General features: G+C 34.3%; 2 protein-coding genes across 2 annotated transcripts in view; one reads left to right on the plus strand and one right to left on the minus strand.

The window, feature by feature from the left end:
• LOC127833219 (uncharacterized) overlaps window positions 1–19,439 on the minus strand; it is a 1,273,891-nt gene that overhangs the window by 694,287 nt on the left and 560,165 nt on the right. The window lies entirely within an intron of this gene.
• The window catches only part of LOC127833218 (unconventional myosin-XVI-like), a 179,130-nt gene that overhangs the window by 156,404 nt on the left and 3,287 nt on the right, over window positions 1–19,439 (plus strand). Inside the window, exons 43-47 of the mRNA XM_052358375.1 lie at window positions 1,224–1,256; window positions 3,237–3,305; window positions 7,717–7,818; window positions 17,058–17,090; window positions 18,443–18,652. Of these exons, the coding sequence (XP_052214335.1) occupies window positions 1,224–1,256; window positions 3,237–3,305; window positions 7,717–7,818; window positions 17,058–17,090; window positions 18,443–18,652 (447 nt within the window). The remainder of the gene's footprint in view (window positions 1–1,223; window positions 1,257–3,236; window positions 3,306–7,716; window positions 7,819–17,057; window positions 17,091–18,442; window positions 18,653–19,439) is intronic.

Below are 19,439 nucleotides of genomic sequence, written 5' to 3' on the forward strand. Positions count from 1 at the left end.
ATTTTTCCTAATGGCGATAGTAAACCTTGTTAACATTCTAGAAGTCACATTTATGGTCAAATCTTTATTTAACTTGGTCAGAAAATTAATTGTATAATATCTCAGATGAGCGCCTTAGGGCCCATTGCCATTTTTTTATTTGATGTTTATGTAAAGTCAATTTAGCATCAATGATGGAAACGTGCAAAAAAATATTGCAAATTTGATATTACAAGTTATAGTGAATATGACTAAGAAAACCAAATTAGCAAAATTTATTCTGGAATGACCAAGAAAGTTTAGGTTCAGCACACAAAATTATGGTTGATCAGGTTAGATGAAACAAACAGTTGTTTGCTTTATGCGTATTCATCATGATTGTGTGAGAAAACCAGTTTGCAGGGAAAGTAAAGCACAATGCATGTTCAAAAGCATGCCTGATTTGGAATGAAGCATTCACATGTTACAGTTGTTGTAGAAAATAATTTACAGAACATTTACAAAACCTGCAACAAGATAACAGTATCTGTGGCATGAACAATTGGTGGCACTTGAAAGTACAATCTTTCAGTGTTACTTTAAGCTCAGTAAGAATGCTAACTTTATTTTGTGAAGGGTTAAAATATTTAAGCCTGACTCTGGTAAAACATGGCTGAAAGCAAATGCCTAAAGTGTTTTCCTAGATCAGCTTCTGCAGTCTGCACAGGCTGATCAGGGACGATACTTTCTGCTTTTATGGCATTTTTCATTTAAAGCAAATCTCTTCTTTGCTGAAATCTATTTTAGACAGAAAGTGTTGTCTCTGATAGACATGTGTGGACTGCACAGGCTAATCTGGGACTACACTTTGTGCACATGCATTAAGCCCTGTTTTTCGAGAGCAAGACTTTATTGTAAACTTATTTTATATAGTTGTGTAGTTTGGTTGCTGTTCATAAGAATTTCTGCACTTAATTCTGTTGATAAAAAATTAATTACTCTTGGAAATATATAGAATTGACATTAATAGTGTCATGATCTTAATAGCCTATCCTTACACAGAAGATGTTTATATTCATTTTGTATTATTAAATGGTATGATTTGGTTCAATATCAACATATAAGGAGCTCTGTAAGAAATGTTTCAAAGTGTGCTTGTATGTTTGTCTCCCTTATTGGTATGTTTGTCTCTCTTATCGGTATGTTTGTCTCCCTAGCATTGCTGCATGACCAAACTAATACCACTAACATTGTTTGTTTGCTAGGCTGCGGATGAAGAGGCCAACAGAAAACGACGGGTAAACTTTTACACCATTGTCTTTAAATATAAGCTGTGTCTTTGGTAAACAGGGTCTATGTTTGTGTGTGAAGTGTCGTCCCAGATCAGCCTGTGCACTCAGCACAAGCTAATTACTTTATGGAAGTCTCTTCTTATCAAAAATCCAGTTAAGGCCAAAATAATGTTTCCAGATCAGCCTGTACAGACTGCAACACTTTACACACATGCATAAAGCCCTGTCTCCCCAGAGCAATGTTCATATACATCAATATTCAAGGTTTTTTTTGGCAATTGTTGTTATTCATAACTCAGTGAACACTTTCGTTTTGCTAATTTACACGAGGGACAATTAGAGTGTCCTAAATTATTGGATTTATGTATTGTGATTTAGACTTAAGTGACCTTAAATCTTTTGCCTTAAAAAAAGTATTTCAAACTAAATTGACCTCAAATCCTTAATATGGCAATATTTATGTTTTACAACTGCATAACTGGTAATTTTTAAAAGTTATTTGTACAGAGGGATTTGTTGAGTTTTATATAATAAAAAAATTATGTTTTATTTGTATTTTATACCTAGGACTTTTGGTCGGTGTTTATCGTATTTCAAGGCTACATTTTTTACTAAGTAAAGATGTTAAATAAAAAATTTAAAATTGTTACATGTAACAATATAAATATGCATCCATCATTACACATTAATGAAAGGTTCATAAAGCAGTACTAATAAGTTAGTCATTTAGTGTCTTGCCTTAAAATTCTAAAGTGCTGATATGTTAATAATTAATCATCATTGCAGACAGGTTGTTGTTAATACTTGCCTGCAAAATAGTGTGTAAATTGCATTTATGTTACAACATATTTTTAGTTACAACATAGCATGGTTCTTTGCTGTGAATAACATTGAGATTTAGGTAATTTTGAAAAGCTTCATGATCTACTTAAAGAGTTTGAATATTAATCAGTAAACTGTAACAGTTCTGAAAATTACAATCCAAAATTTTACTTGCTGAACCGTGTACCCCTTATAAATGCACTTTGATGAGTTTGTAGTCCCTTAAAAAACTAATTAGATTTAAAATTGTTGTACTAGAATCAAGTTTTAAAAGCTTCATTTCCAACCTTAAGATAATGATAAGCAGCAAAATGCATTAAACCTGAACAGACTGTGAGTTACTTGCAGGCTGTTCTGGTTTTATGTTGGTTGCAAAAGACATTTTCAGTTTGCTTCTAATGGGGAAAAGGTTAAACACAACTATGGTTATGCCCTCCTTGGAAGACATTGCCATATACAAGTCACATTGATAGTCTGTACTTCTGTCCATGGGTAGGTGTTTGGGAAATTTCCTTTCTCAGCCATAAATTGCCATATAATGATAGATTTGCAACCTGGCACAAATATCAAGCATCACAGGGTGTTGAGTGTAAGACCAATCTCCCTCCAAGGTAAAGGTTACACTTCAAGATAAAAGGTCAATTTTGACCATGAAACAGCTTGAACATTCCTTTCTCAGCTCAGCCAAAAGTTTGCCATATAGAAAATATTTTTTTAAAGAATTCTTGAAGTCACATTAGTTTATTATGAAACTTCCTTAGAACATCATGTTTTAATTAGTACTCCATTAAGTGTGATATGGTTCCTGTCCATTGAAAAACATAGCCACCATAAAGCGGGGCAGTTTTCCAAATATTGCTATTGTAAAACCATTTGAAAAACCCCAGAAGTTACATTTTTATCCACTCATCGTGAAACTTGCTAAGAAAATAAAAAATGTGTTGTTACAAAAACTAGGTAAAAATGATTTGTTCAAAAACATTTCTGTTAGGTATGTGGCAATGTTCCTTACAAGTCTTTTGTGTATTCTTGTGACACTCTTGTTAAGTATATTTTTCAAACCTATACAAAATGAAGACAACAAATATTTAAATGTTCAGTCTCTTTATGCTTCTTTTTACACTTGCATTTGTCATGAATTATCTTCTTTTAAATGCTCTTCAGGCCAAAGAAGCTGAGGAGGAGAGAAAGGCCCGTATTAAGGAGCAACAGGAAATGGAAAAGAAGATGCAGGTATTATTTGAATGGAAATCAGTTGTCCTGAAATGAAGAGCTTTGTTCAAACTTTTTGGTTGGAGGCCAGTACCCAAATGAAAATACTACATAAATCTATCTGCTAGTTTTATATATAATAGGTATTTTTACAAAATGAAACTGAATCGAGGTTAGTATTTCTTCTTTTTATTTCATTTACCTCCAGGACCAAGAGTATTATTATACAGCTCTTATATAAGTTACTGTATTTGTATTAATATGAGTTACTGTGAAACCAATTATTTATGTCAGCATGAAAAAAAACACTATTTCCTCAACACTTAAATTCGCCTATTCCTAATTTTGAAAAAAAGGAATATGCTTCCATCATTTCCCGATTTGATATACTTGTGAAGGTAGAATGGGTAACTTGGGAATAAATTGCAGGAGGTGGGCCACCTTTATCACATGCAGATGCACTAGTCCATTGAGGTTATAGTAACGGGCCCTTCTTATTGCATGCCAATTAACTAGTTCATTGTTATGATTAACAGAATAGTGGGACTAAATGACTTTTTACGTGTGTTTGAAGCAATGATGCCAATTTCCAATTAGTCTATTTTAATCAGTGGTTGATCACATATTGTCATCCTTGAATTGCTTTTATTGTCTTTGATATGCAACACGTTGGCAGTTTAACTTGCAATACCCATGAAAACACAATACACTCAATGGGTTAAAAAGTTGTTAAAAATTCAATCTTCATTTCTATTCTACCAAAAAGAAGTGATACAGCTTTACTGCATTAGCCCTTTACAAGAAATGTCAGTGTCAGTCAAGTACACAGTATGCTTTACTCCCCTTTGTGTAATAACAGGATTTATCTAGATTGTGATAAAGACGCAGGATGTATGCTTGACTTATGTTGGATATTTTTGTCTTTCATGTATACGGTTATTCGGTCTTATTTGTTTTTAATATTGGGCATAATTATTCGTTACGTACTAAACAATTTTGATTGGTCTACTAACAAAATATACAAACTTTAATGTTTTGCAAATAATAATGGCTTCACAGTATATACATTTGAAAATTTCTAGCATTCACTGGAATGTTTTGATGTAACAAATTAATTTTCATGTGGCATGATAAAACAAATATGAATTAATTACCTGTAGTGCTGCAACAATATACCGATATATCGGTATATATCGCAATACGCAATCCGCATATTGTATTGAGATACGATTGTCATCATACCGGTACAAAAATTCTACAAAAATTCATCCACATTTAGTCCATAAAAGCCATCCGAAATAATGATATCAAGGGTATCAAAACAAATCGATGTTTAGTAAAAATAAATTGTTACGTAAAAATAGCATTCTAAAAAGTATATTATTCAAAGTAGCGTTATTACATGTACATGGGAGTCCGCAAGATCTGCTTTTACATGTCATACTATTAAATTTAATATGACGCTTATGGACATACGAAATATAAACAATTAATTACATAATAAAAATGTAAATTGATGTTATTATAAACAGAAGTAATAATGATCCAAAAACTTTTTACGTAACAGCATTCTGATAAGTTACACAGCTGGCTTTTAAACTTCTACAATTTTCTTTCGGGTTATTATTCTTCTTGTCGGCTTTTATAAGTTCTCAAATTGGCAGACAAAACGAATGCAGAGTTTGATTTTATAGACAATTCCAAGGGGAAAAGTGTTGTTTGGGCATATACTTATCTTTCATAACAAAATGCTATGTAAAGCCAAAAAAAGAGTTAATTTTGTTTATAAAGCATTTTGTAAAAATGAAAGAATTGCCAATAGGATATAACTAGAACCTAAACATAGAATACAAAGATTATGTTCATGTAATTAATGTTGGTTTTGATGATTACCGTAGCTGGCGAGTTATAATTCTGGTACAAGTTAGCAATATATTGCAATATATTGCAATACGGGTTTTTGAACTGACAATATATTGCAATACGGTATTGCACTAATTACCTGTGATTTTCAGTTATTGGTCCTCTTCGTTGATAAGTGCTTGACCAGTATCCGTTTCAAAAGCTTAAGGCTTATAGACAATATTGAGTCAGTGTCCAAAGGAGACAAAGTACTTGGTGCCTATTGAAAGATCTCCAATACACTCATTAATATTGGATCTAACCCAAGACCAGCTCACATGGCAAGGCAGTCACTATATCCATTAGACCATTACAATTTAGTGATTTAATAAGATAGAAAACAGAAAAAAAGATGCATTAGCGGAAATTATTATTTCAAAGATATCATTCAGATGAAATGTACTGCATGTTTTTTTTTGTACATTTATTACAAAGATAACCAATGAATGAGGGACTTTAACGGTTGTATATAAATCCATGACTATTACAGAAAAAAAACCTATATTATTGTGCAAAGATTTTGTAAAGCCAAGAAAATAGCTATACAGGTCAAGCATGATTGTTAGAATTCTCAGTTTGGAAGTACTTTCAAAATATTGACATTGTTGCACAATTTTGAAGATTTCCTTATGAAGTTGAAAACAGCACAGTTTTCCAACATTTAAAAGGGCTCTCAAAGTGATAAATTCCAGTACTTCCTTCAGATTTTAGTCTTTTTCATAAAAAACATTCAAGAAAGTGAAGTATATTTTCATCTGTAGAAGCAGTTGAATTATGCTCAAGTTTAGAACACCTTTTTAGCTCACCTGAGCACAACGTGCTCATGGTGAGCTTTTGTGATCGCCTATTGTCCGTCGCCCGTCATTCGTCTTCAATGTTTTGCCTTGTGAACACTCTAGAGGCCACATTTATAGTCCGATCTTTATGAAACTTGGACAGAACATTTGTCCCAATGATACCTCGTCCGAGTTCGAAACTGGGTCATGCTGGGTCAAAAACTAGGTCATAAGGTCAAAAAAAGTAAAACCTTGTGAGCACTCTAGATGTCACATTTAATGCCCAATCTTTATGTAACTTTGTCAAAATGTTTGTCTTAATGATATGTTGGTTGAGTTCAAAAGTGGTTCCGGTCCGTTGAAAAACATGGCCGCCAGTGGGCGGGGCAGTTTTCCGTATTTGGCTATAGAGAAACATTGTAAACACTCTAGAAGTCACAATTTTTTTCCAATCATCATGAAAGTTGGTCAAAACATTGGGTTTATTGATTTCTCTGACGAATTCGAAAATGGTCTAGATCGGTGAAAAAACGTGGCCGCCAGTGGGCGGGGCAGTTTTCTCTATATGTATACAGTGAAAACATGTGAACACTCTAGAAGTCACATTTTTGGTCAAATCTTCATGAAATTCGCTCAGAACATTTGTTTTCTGGATATGACGGTCTAGTTTGAAAATGGTTCGGATCGGTACAAAAACATGGCCGCCAGGGGGTGGTATTTTTCCTTATGTTTATATAGTAAAAAAAGCTTGTGAACACTCTAGAAGTCACATTTTTTGCCTAATCATCATGAAATTTTATCTAAACAACGATTTAATAGATATCTTGGACGAGTTCAAAAATGGTCATGATCGGTGAAAAAACATGTCCGCCAGCGGGCGGGGCAGTTTTCTCTATATGTATATAGTGAAAACATGTGAACAGTCTAGAAGACACATTTTTTGCCCAATCTTCATTAAATTTGGTCAGAACATTTGTTTCCCGGATACCACGGTTGAGTTCAAAAATGGTTTGGATCGGTAAAAAAACATGGCTGCCGGGGGGGTCTTTTTCCTTATATTTATATAGTAAAAAAGCTTGTGAACACTAGAAGTCACATTTTTTGCCTAATCATCATGAAATTTGGTCAAAACATTGGTTTTGTGAATATCTCGGACGAGTTCGAAAATGGTCGTGATCATTTGAAAAACAAGGTCGCCAGGGGGTGGGGCAGTCGTCTCTATATGTATATAGTGAAAACATGAGAACAGTCTAGAAGACACATTTTTTGCCCAATCTTCATGAAATTTGGTCAGAACATTTGTTTCATGGATATGACAGTTGAGTTTGAAAATGGTTTGGATTGGTAAAAAAAACATGGCTGCCAGGGGGGTCTATTTCCTTATATTTATATAGTAAAAAAACACTCGATGTCACATTTTTAGCTAGTTCCTTCGGGTCTGAGGTGAGCGCCTTAGGTCCTATGGCCCTCTTGTATTTATTTGTTAATGAGTAGTTCTACAACATTTTTGTTATCTAGATCTATATGAAAATTATGATAGAATTAATATTAAATGAGGTTAAAGTTTAATGATGAACATTAAAATTGTTAATTTAGGTCGAAATGCACATTGAAATTTTGATTACAGGTGGAAACAAACACTGAAATTGTTAACTAAGGTGGAAATGCACGTTGAACTTTTAAATTAAAGATGGAAATGCACATTGAAATTGTTGATTACAGTTGGAAATGCACACTTGAAATTGTTATTACAGGAAGAAATGCAGGAACTTCCAGAATGGAAACGAGAAATAATGATGAAGAGGGGAGGAGCAATCAAGAACTGGGCGGATGAGAGGGAAGGGCAAAATGACCAGGTGGGCTAGTAGGCAACACCCATTGGGCAGATATGCCAAAACCCTTTATTCATGATTGACATGTGGTGTGAAACTTTGTTTTTGAGTGTGAAGCATGATTTTGAAAAACAATAACATGTTGTTTTTCAGTTGATGATTTCTTGAACTAGTATGTTAGTGTCGGTGTCATTCAATTTTAAGTTTTTATATTAAAAAAAACAACATTAGGTATATCAGCATGCTGTTTGTGTTAATGAGAAGATAGTTTGGTATGCTGTATTTTGTTTTTGTGTGTACTGACAACTGACTGCATTTCTCCATGTGCATGTAAAATAGTGCGAATACATAGTTATAGTTTCTGTGTGTCCAGTTATAGTTTAAAATATCAAGAACCTTACCGAAGGCAACAAAGCTTTAATAATTTACCAATTTCTATTATTTGTAGACATTTATTTAAGATTTGTGTTTGTTTGACCGTAACCTGCATTTGAGATTATATGAACTTAACTTGCATTTGAGTTCGTTGGGTTCATTATGAACAGTAACACTTGTAACACAAACTTGGTTGATTGTAAAAAATGCAGGTGTGTGTGTGTGTGGGGGGGCTTCTGAGACTATCAAATTTTCTTAAACTTTTATTTTAACTGTAATATTACAAACTCTTACATCTAATTTATAGTAGTTTTTGTAGTCAAAAGTATCATCTATTGCGGATACCAGTGTATTTTTATTATACTCTGACTAACTGATTACGCTCTATTGGTCATTGTCGGCTTGGGTACTACTTACATGAACCCCGGGTACTCTTAAGTACGCTTACATGTACCACGGGCATGTTAAATATACTTTATTGTACCTGGTTGATATTAGACTGTACCCGAGTTGTATTACAGATTATCTTAAACAAATTTATCTTTAAAAAAACTGCATCAACATGCTTTCTATGCCCCCGGATCGAAAGATTGGGTGCATATTGTTTAAAGCCTGTCTGTCATTCATTCATTCATTGTTTGTGTGCCAAAACTTTAACCTTGGTTAAAGTTTTGCAATAACGTTTGCAATAACGTTTGCATTATTGAAGACAGCAACTTGATATTTGGCATGCATGTGTATCTCATGGAGCTGCACATTTTGAGTGGCGAAAGGTCAAGGTCATCCTTCAAGGTCAAAGGTCAAATATATGGTTTCAAAGCGGTGCAATAGGGGGCATTGTGTTTCTGACAAACACGCCTCTTGTTGAGTATATGAGTTACAATAATATAGAGGACATTTTACAGAAAATTAACATAAATGTGAATAAAATTAATTAAGAAAAAATAGGTGACAACGACCAGTTAAGCGTTTAATTTCCGGGGTACGATTTAGTATATTTACCGTACCCGGGGTATATGTAAGTATACTTAAGAGTACCCAGGGTACATGTAAGAAGTACCTGAGCCAAAAATGACCAATCAAGTCTGACTTACAATAAAATGATATTTTGAATTATTTATGTCTTTGCAAATATGATTCATAATGATTGTTAATTCTTTCATTTACTTGTAGCATATATAAGCTTCTAATGAAATCCATTTCATAATATGTTAATATTGATTGTATGTATAGACTGATTGTAAGTTATTCATTTGATATAACCTGAATCTCTAAATATTTGTGTTTCATTACAGCAAACTGAGTGTTTCACTTTATTCTAATGATATCTCTGGCGAATTTTATACTTGTTTCATTGTGCAGCGCAGTTTTCCTTACATGGCTATAGTTAAATCTTTTGATCACCTTAGTAGTCTTTTTTGCCCTATAACCATAAAACTTGTACAGAATGTTTTTTCTAATGATATCTCATCAGATTTCGAAAATGGTTTTAATTTGTTGAAAAACATGGTCATCAGGGTTTGGTACTGTTTTCTGAATATGGTGATTGTGTAAACTTGTGAATATTTTCATAGGTCACATTTTATTTTTACTAATGGTCATAAAAGATGCTCCAAAATCCAAACATTTGTTAAAATTATATCTGATTCAAATTTGACAACAGTTGTGGTCTGTACATTTTGGTCTCAGGTGAGTGCCTGTGTGCCATGCGCCCTCTTGTTTAATGATATCCATGTAGAGTATATGTACAACAGTCACCTTTTTATAACGCCACAAACACATTTTGTCTTCAAAGTTAATTTTTATGCTGTTTACCACTAAGTATTTAGTAAGACACGCTCACATTAAAAGATTAAATGAAAACGATAAGTATTCTGTTCAATTAAGTTTCGTTTGAATATAAATCTAAGTGTACAAAATTGTTGTACAGAATATTATATATGTGCTATTTGCTTTTTGTGATGTAAAATGTGTAGAAAAAAAACAATAGTGTATGCAATATAAATATATTTTGAACTTAAAGTACCAGCTTTAATCATTTATGCGCAATGTGATTTGTAAATATCCTATACACACTTTTAGCCTAATTAAAAAAAATTCCAAGGGACTACAAAAGCGTCAAAATACTTATCTAAGTGGTAAAGGGTTAACCTGTGAGACCATTAAATAAATTAAAAGTTTTGATCAAGGCATGCTACATTCATTACAAATTAGCATATGACTGCATGGTATTAATTACTGCCAACCTATGACAGTTTTCAGAAGCCTTAAGTTTAAGTTATATACCATTATATACCATCAAATATTAATTTTCTGCAAACAGTTTTGAATCAGAAGATATTAACATATGAACTGAATGCTCTAGGGCCTAGGCAAAATTTCGGCATGTTTTGGGTCTGGGCTGTAACTTTGTCATTCATCATTACATTTTAAGATAACATACCAAAAATGACCTCTCTGAGGAGACTGAGTGTGGTGTGATCTGCTCATCTCATTTCTATACAGGTCAAGGTAACACTTTGTGGTCAAAAGTCAAATTTGCCTTGCGTATTTTACATAATTGGAGTCCGGAGATAAAAGTGGAATCTTTTTCTGATCACAATAGATACTTGGCCTTTTGCTTTACTTTTCGAATTAGCACTAGTTGGTTAAGGTATCTAATGTATTTTTTAGTGGGAAGTATTTATTTTGTGCAATATATCCTTAATTATTGATATTCCTTAATAAAATGTGTATATTTATACAGCTGACTATTCCTTATACAGCTGAATATTTCTTGTATCTAGGAAAGAGGTATTTCTTTCATTTTATAATATGAATTGTATCTGTTTTTATTGTACAAATTGAATCCAAACGTCATGCAGTGGCCATTATATAGTTTTAACAAGAAGCTATTACTAACCTTTCTTCTTGTTGTACTCAAAGATGTTTTTGCATCTTTCGTTTCTTCTTTTTCAGTGGATTATGATTAATGTTAAAATATATAAAGATTTATTTTCTTGAAAATTTTGTATCAAATAATTTAAAGTCTCTATAATGCTCAAAATCAACGAAAATTTTGTAAAGTATTTCGTAAAATAAAGTTTACACCTAAACAATCAGTGGTCCTAATATAGCAATCGCCACAATTTCAACGCTAGATGTGGTATGATTACATAGATTTTTATGGATACAAAATGCTCATTTTTATTTATTTGTGACACAATTAATTCCATTTTAATTTCCCGCGAATATATCTATTCATATGACACACAAACACCATGTTAGTGTCCATGTGTCGTATGAACAGATATCGCTGCGGGAAATTAAAATGGAATAACAACCAGCATTTTGTATCTACAAACATCTATTTTACCAGACCACATCTGGCGTTGAAATTTCGGCAATTGCCATAAGGAACACTGATTTTTAATTGGTTTAGTTTATTTTATGAAATATTGTACGAAATGTTCGTTGATTTTGAGTAGTAATGTTACTTTACTCAATTTACTCCTTGTTTGCTCTGAAATCCTCTGATATGGAGTGATCAAATAGATTTATCATATTTTTTTACAGTTATAAATTATGCTTATATCTTACACCTTGCAACATGCTATTCAATTGACTGTGATTTCCACAATTATACAATTATACCATAAATACTCTTATTTTTCTACATCTAAGATATATATGCTATTGAATTGATACACTGTAGATATTATCAGTGTTTCTACTGTACTTTTTTGTTTCCTAAATTCATGAGCTTGCATTATTTGCAATAAAATGCCTTTAAAAGCATGTTGGTGTTGTGTTTTTACAAACAGTTGGTTTTAGTTTTAGCTTGTTTGTTTGTTATTTTTAGCATGTTGATATGACAGGTTAATATATAGGACCACTAATACTTGTCATGTGAATACCTTTGGGCCTTGCTCTGTGAAAAGGAGGTTTGATACATGTGCGTAAAGTGGCGTCCCAGATTAGCCTGTGCAGTCCACACAGGCTTATCAGGATGCCACTTTCCGCTTTTATGATATTTTCTGTTTAAAGAAGGTCTCTTCTTAGCAAAAATTTAGTTTTTTGCGGAAAGTGTTGTCCCATGATTAGCCTGTGCAGACTGCACAGGCTAATCTGGGATGACATTTTACACACATGCATAAAACCCCTTTATCACAGAGCATGGCCCATTTATTATGGCATTGATCGTGAGTTGGCAGAATAAGGTGACCCATGTAAAAAAAAAATTGTGATACTTGAGAAACAATTCTAATGATTAAAGTTAAAAGGAAGCTGACTACGGTAGAGTACAGTATTATAAAACTGCTTAACAACACATGTCATTAAACAATTAAGCATAGCATAACACACACTATTAATGAGACGATATGACCAACAGGGAAAAAAGCTTAACATATATCTTGGTTTCAATTGGTATTTTCATGAGGAAAAACTATATGGCCATCTTGCTTAGTGAAACATGTTAATAAATTCGTCGTGTTCTGAGAAAACTGGGCATAATGCATTTGTGTAAAGTGTCGTCCCAGATTAGCCTGTGTAGTCTGCACAGGCTAATCAGGGACGACACTTTCCGCTTTTATGGTATTTTTCGTTTGTAGGAAATCCCTTCTTACTGAAAATCTTGTTTAGGCGGAAAGTGTCGTCCCTGATAAGCCTGTGTGGACTGTACAGGCTGATCTGGGACAACAATTTATGCACAGGCATTATGCCCAGTTGTGCCAAGCAATCAAAAGTCTCTTGAACATTTTGTGCTAAGCAATCATACAATCTCTTAAACATCCATCTTATGCCAAACAATCATACAGTCTCTTGAACAGCATGTGCCAAGCAATCATACAGTCTTTTGAACATCTTGTGCCAAGCAATCATACAATATCTTGAACCGCTTGTGCAAAAGCAATCATAAGACGCTTGAACCGCTTATGCCTAAGCAATCATAAGTCTCTTGAACAACTTTTGCAAAGCAATCATACAGTCTCTTGAACAGCATGTGCCAAGCAATCAAATTTACTTGAACATGTTGAGCTAAGCAAACAAATCAAACAGTCCCTTCAACAGCTTGTGCCAAACAATCATACATTCTTTTAAACAGCTTGTGCCAAGCAATCATACAGTCTATTGAACATTGTGTACGTAGCAATCATACAGTCTCTTGAACAGCATTTACCAAACCAGTCATAAAGTCTCTAGAACAGCTTGTGCCAAGCAATCATAAAGTTTCAAGAACAGCTTGTGCCAAGCAATCTTAAAGTCTCTAGAACAGCTTGTGCCAAGCAATCATAAGTCTCTTGAACATTTTGTGCCAAACAATCATACAGTCTATTTAACAGCTTGTGACAAGCAATCATACAGTCTCTTGAACAGATTGTGCCAAGCAATCATACAGTCTCCTGAACATTGTGTACCAAGCAATCACGCAGTCTATTGAACAGCATGTGCCAAAGCAATCATACAGTCTCAAAAACATATTGTGCCAAGCAATCATAGAGTCTCTAGAACAGCTTGTGCCATGCAATCATAAGTCCCTTGAACATTTTGTGCCAAGCAACCATGCAGTCTATTGAAAAACTTGTGCCAAGCAATCATACAGTCTATTGAACATCTTGTGCAAAGCAATCATACAGTCTATTGCACATCTTGTGCAAAACATTCATACATTCTCTTGAACATTTTGTACCAAACAATCATACAGTCTTTTGAACATCTTGTGCCAAGCAACCATACATTCTCAAGAACAGCTTGTGCCAAGCAATCATACAGTCTATTGAACAGCTTGTTCCAAGCAATCTTACAGTCTCTTGAACATTTTCTGCCAAGCAATCATACAGTCTCAGGACAGCTTGTGCCAAGCAATCATTCAGTCTATTGAACAGCTTGTTCCAAGCAATCATACAGTCTCTTGAACATCTTGTGCCAAGCAATCATACAGTCTCTTGAACAGCTTGTTCCAAGCAATCATACAGTCTCTTGAACATCTTGCGCCAAGCAACCATACAGTCTATTGAAATTCTTGTTCTAAGCAATCATACAGTCTATTGAACATCTTGTTTTAAGCATTCATACAGTCTATTGAACATCTTGTTCGAAGCATTCATACAGTCTATTGAACATCTTGTTCGAAGCATTCATACAGTCTATTGAACATCTTGTTCTAAGCAATCATACAGTCTATTGAACATCTAGTAGCAAGCAATAATACATGTACGATCTCTTGAACATCTTGTACCAAGCAATTATAAAGTCTCTAGAACAGCATGTTCCAAGCAATCATAAGTCTCTTGAACATTTTGTGCCAAGAAATCATACAGTCACTTGAACAGCATGTGCCAAGAAATCATACAGTCTCTTGAACATTGTGTACCAAACAATCATACAATCTATTGAAAAGTATCTGCCAAAGCAATCATACAGTCTATTGATCAGCATTTGCAAAGCAATCATACAGTCAATTGAACATCTTGTGCCAAGCAATCATACAGTCTCTTGAACATTTTGTGCCAAGAAATCATACAGTCTCTAGAACAGCTTGTGCAAAGCAATAATAAAGTCTCAAGAACAGCTTGTGCCAAGCAATCATAAAGTCTCTAGAACAGCTTGTGCCAAGCAATCATAAGACACTTCAACATTTTGTGCCAAGCAATCATATAGTCTCTTGAACAGCATGTGCCAGGCAATCATACAGTCTATTGAACATTGTGTACCAACCAATCATGCAGTCTATTCAACAGTATGTGCCAAAGCAATCATACAGTCTTTTGAACATCTTGTACCAAGCAATCATACAGTCTCTTGAACAGCTTTTTCCAAGCAATCATACAGTCTCTTGAACATCTTGTGCCAAACAATCATACAGTCTATTGAACATTTTGTGCCAAGCAATCATACAGTCTCTAGAACAGCTTGTGCCAAGCAATCATAAAGTCTCAAGAACAGCGTGTGCCAAACAATCATAAAGTCTCTAGAACAGCTTGTGCCAAGCAATCATAAGTCTCTTGAACATCTTGTGCAAACCAATCATACAGTCTCTTGAACAGCATGTGCCAAGCAATCATACAGTCTCTTGAAAATTGTGTACCAAGCAATCATACAGTCTATTGAACAGCATCTGCAAAAGCAAACATACAGTCTATTGAACAGCATTTGTCAAGCAATCATATAGTCTCTACAACAGCTTGTGCCAAGCAATCATACAGTCTCTTGAACATTTTGTGCTAAGCAATCATACATTTCTTGAATACCTTGTGCCAAGCAATCATACAGTCTCTAGAACAGCTTTTGCCAAGCAATCATAGTCTTTTGAACAGCATGTGCCAAGCAATCATACAGTCTCTTGAACATATTGTGCCAAGCAATCATACAGTCTCTTGAACATCTTGTGCCAAGCAATCATACAGTGTCTTGAACATCTTGTGCCAAATAATCATACAGTCTTTGGAACAGCTTGTGCCAAGCAATCATACGCCTCTTGAACATTTTGTGCCAAGCAACCATACAGTCTATTGAACATTGTGTACCAAGCAATCATACAGTCTATTTAACAACTTGTGCCAAGTAATCATACAGTCTATTGAACATCTTGTGCAAACCAATCATGCAGTCTCTTGAACATCTTGTGCCAAGCAATCATAGAGTCTCTAGAACAGCTTGTGCCAAGCATTCATAAGTCCCTTGAACATTTTGTGCCAAGCAACCATGCAGTCTATTGAAAAACTTGTGCCAAGCAATCATACAGTCTATTGAACATCTTGTGCCAAGCAATCATACAGTCTATTGAACATTTTGTACCAAGCAATCATAAAGTCGCTTGAACATCTTTTACCAACAACTCATAGAGTCTATTGAAAATTCTGTTGAAGTAATCATACAGCACTTGGACATTTTGTACCAAGCAATCATACAGTCTCTTAAACATCTTTTACCAACAACTCATAGTCTATTGAAAATTCTGTTGAAGTAATCATACAGCACTTGGACATTTTGTGCCAAGCAATCATACAGTTTCTTGAACATCTTATGCCAAATAATCATACAGTAACCTTACATCTTGTGCCAAGCAATCATACAGTCTATTGAACATCTTGTTCCAAATAATCATACATTATCTTGAACTTCATGTGAAAATCAGTCATGCAGTCTCTTATACATATTGTGTCAAACAATCATAAGTCTCTTGAACGTCTTTTGGAAAACGATCATAGAGCAGAGCAGAATAGTTTGTTTTTTTCGACATATGTATCGACATATATACAGCAGCTCAACACCATAACATACATATGCGATAACAGCATTTGTTTCAATTAAATACTAAGCATTTATCACGTTAAAGAAAGATCAATTTAAAAAAAGAATGGAATACAATATGTTTTCGTTAGAATGTTAAATGGATGAGATTGTATATAGCGACCCCAACATGTCAAAACGTCGCAAGAAATAAAACAATATTCTTTGCTTTTTGTTTTTGTGAAAAATATATAATTTATACTACCGTTACATTCAAAAGTCTCTTGAACATCTTGTGTCAAGCACGCACGCTGTCTTTTGAATATGTTGTGCAAAGCAATCGTACATCATCATGAAAATTTTGTGCAAACCAATCATAATTTCTGTTAAACATCTATTGGAAGTAATCATACAGTCTCTTGAACATTTTTTAACATTATTTCCCAGCAATCATATATTCTATTGAGCATCATATGCGAAGCAATCATACAGTCTATTGGACGTCTTGTTCAAAGCAATCATGCACTTTCTTGAACGTGTTTTTACTAGTAATTATACGGTAACCTGAACAATGTGTTCAATGCATTATTATGCAAAAGGCGTATAGTATGCCTTAAGGTCGGTTAATTAAACAATTATTAATGATATTGTCATTGTCTGTTTCTTTTTTGTAGGAGATAGCAGAGCAGGAACGGCTTGCTGCAGAGGTATGGGCCAGTGTGTTGTATCAGTATTTGAACATGCTCCGTAAATTGTACAGAGAAAAATTACACACTAGCATTCAACTTCGAAAGTAAAACTTTGAGACAATTGAGGAAAGGATATTTAAACCATGATATTTCTTCGTTGGTTTCTGAATATTTATCTACCGGGGTATACCGATTTGACGTACACTACGTTTTTAGTTGGTCGCGTTAGTCACACTGTTGTCCAATCTTCATGAAACTTTGTCAGAATATTTGTTCTTATAATAGCTCGGCTTATTTCGAAAATGGTTATAGTTCGTCGAAAAACATGGCCGCAATAGGGCGGGATAAATTTTTCCAAATATGGCTATATAAAAACATTGTTTTTACTTTAGAAGTCACATTTTTAGTGCAATCCAAATGAAACTTAGGTAGACTTATGACTTCTCGGTCGAATTCGAAATTCTTCTGGTTGGCAACCGGGACGGGGTAGTTTTCCTTATATGGCTTTAGTTAAAATTTGTTGACGCTATGTTAGATACATTTATTGGCCAATCTTCATGAAACTTTGTCAGAGTACATATGTACCAGTAAAATCTCGACTGACATTAAATCTGGGTCATATGAGCTCATAAACTAGGCCACTAGGTCAACTTAAAAACAATCATATTAATACTCTAGAAGTCACGTTTTGTTCCAATATTCTTGAATCATCTCGCACTTTTAAAGAATAGTCTAGTTCCTGTGGGTCGCAGATTACATAAGGGCACATGGCCCTCTTGTTTAAAACTGTTGTACCACAGCTCTGACAATACCATATATGTCAAACCAACCACCAAATAAGAATATTAATACTCACTGATTAAAAAGGGAACTGCACATTATTTTTTAAGAGAATGCGTATACAAATCAACTCTGAACACTGCTTGGTGGTGTTATGAATTCCAAAGACACATAACATGTGTGCAAAGAGTTTGCAGACATTCGTAAGCTTTATTGGAAAAGCATCGCTGCGCATGTAACCAGTTAGATACGTGGGTTGTTGTACGTATCGCAAATAATAATTGAACAAAAGAAACTTGACCGTTACAATTTTGATAAAGTTACTTGTGTATTTATTTGCTTTTATACTGAATATTCCTGCTTTGCCTGTAAAGTCATTTTTTTATGGAAACAATCATGAACGGAACATTTCGCATACACATATGAACAATATCATATTGCATTGTAGTTCAATACATGTGTTGTTTGGCCATATATATATGCGATTCATAACCTTAAAAACGTGTCAAGTTTTTTGTGTTGATTCAGCATACATTTACACGCTGCATATAAATGTTGTGTTTGCCTTTCACGACGATGCACTTTTGCAGGAAGAAGCACGTGCCAAACCCCCTTCACCCGTACCTCAACAAGCCAAATCTCCCGCGCAGCCCTCCAAACACGTGGAGCCCTCAAAACACGTGGCCCCTACAAAGCATGTGCCAAACACCACAATTCCCGTGCAGGGGTCTGGGGGTCACGTGCAAAATTCACCTGCCGCTCAGCCAGCTAAAAAGCAAGCAGCCGTAAAGGCTGACACTGTGAGTTGGCTTGCTTTGAAAGCATAGCAAAAAAGAATAGTATACATGTATCCATGTTTATGCCATAATCCTGCATATAAGCAACCATTTAAAGCTTTCTATATTGTTTTTTTTCTTAAATAAGCTTTTTGCTTGCTTGTTCATTACGCTTTGTCTCTCTACATACTATTCCCTGCCTTTGTTGTCTTATGTATAGCATTTTTATTTATTTTTAATAGCAACATGATTGCTAAATTATAGTGGGATATTGTTAAAATATTATTTTCTAGAAAAACAACAACTGGAGGTTTTTAATAACCACCATCAACTTATACACGGGATTGGAAGGAAATCCGTAACACGTGAAATATCTTCTTTTTTTTAACAATGATACTCGGCAATAAACGCGCAGTGAAAACCGTTATGTTGTAAGTTATTTCCCAATTGTGAATTATAGCATATTTAGGGTAGTTTTTGTAACCTAAATTTAATAATTATTTATTTCTGTGAATAAATATAGCACTCATAGCTTTAAACATTTTCAATACTAGAATATTGTGAGTAAATCTTCGTTAACACATGTCTGTTAATCATCCTTTCCATTCACGTCTACTTATGGGACCAGTAAGTTAGTTACAAATTGGATGTTCCGTGGGTGTGATTGAAATGGTCATACTTTGATCAGCACATCACTTGACCACTGACAACTGAGTAATTAAACGTGCATCATGTATTTCCCTATATCAATTACGAAACAAACTTACAAAACCTTCTTGAGTAGTCAATGAGGGCCCAATGGACCCGTCAA

The sequence above is a fragment of the Dreissena polymorpha genome, chromosome 6 (assembly GCF_020536995.1).
Source record: "Dreissena polymorpha isolate Duluth1 chromosome 6, UMN_Dpol_1.0, whole genome shotgun sequence".
NCBI lineage: Eukaryota > Metazoa > Mollusca > Bivalvia > Myida > Dreissenidae > Dreissena > Dreissena polymorpha.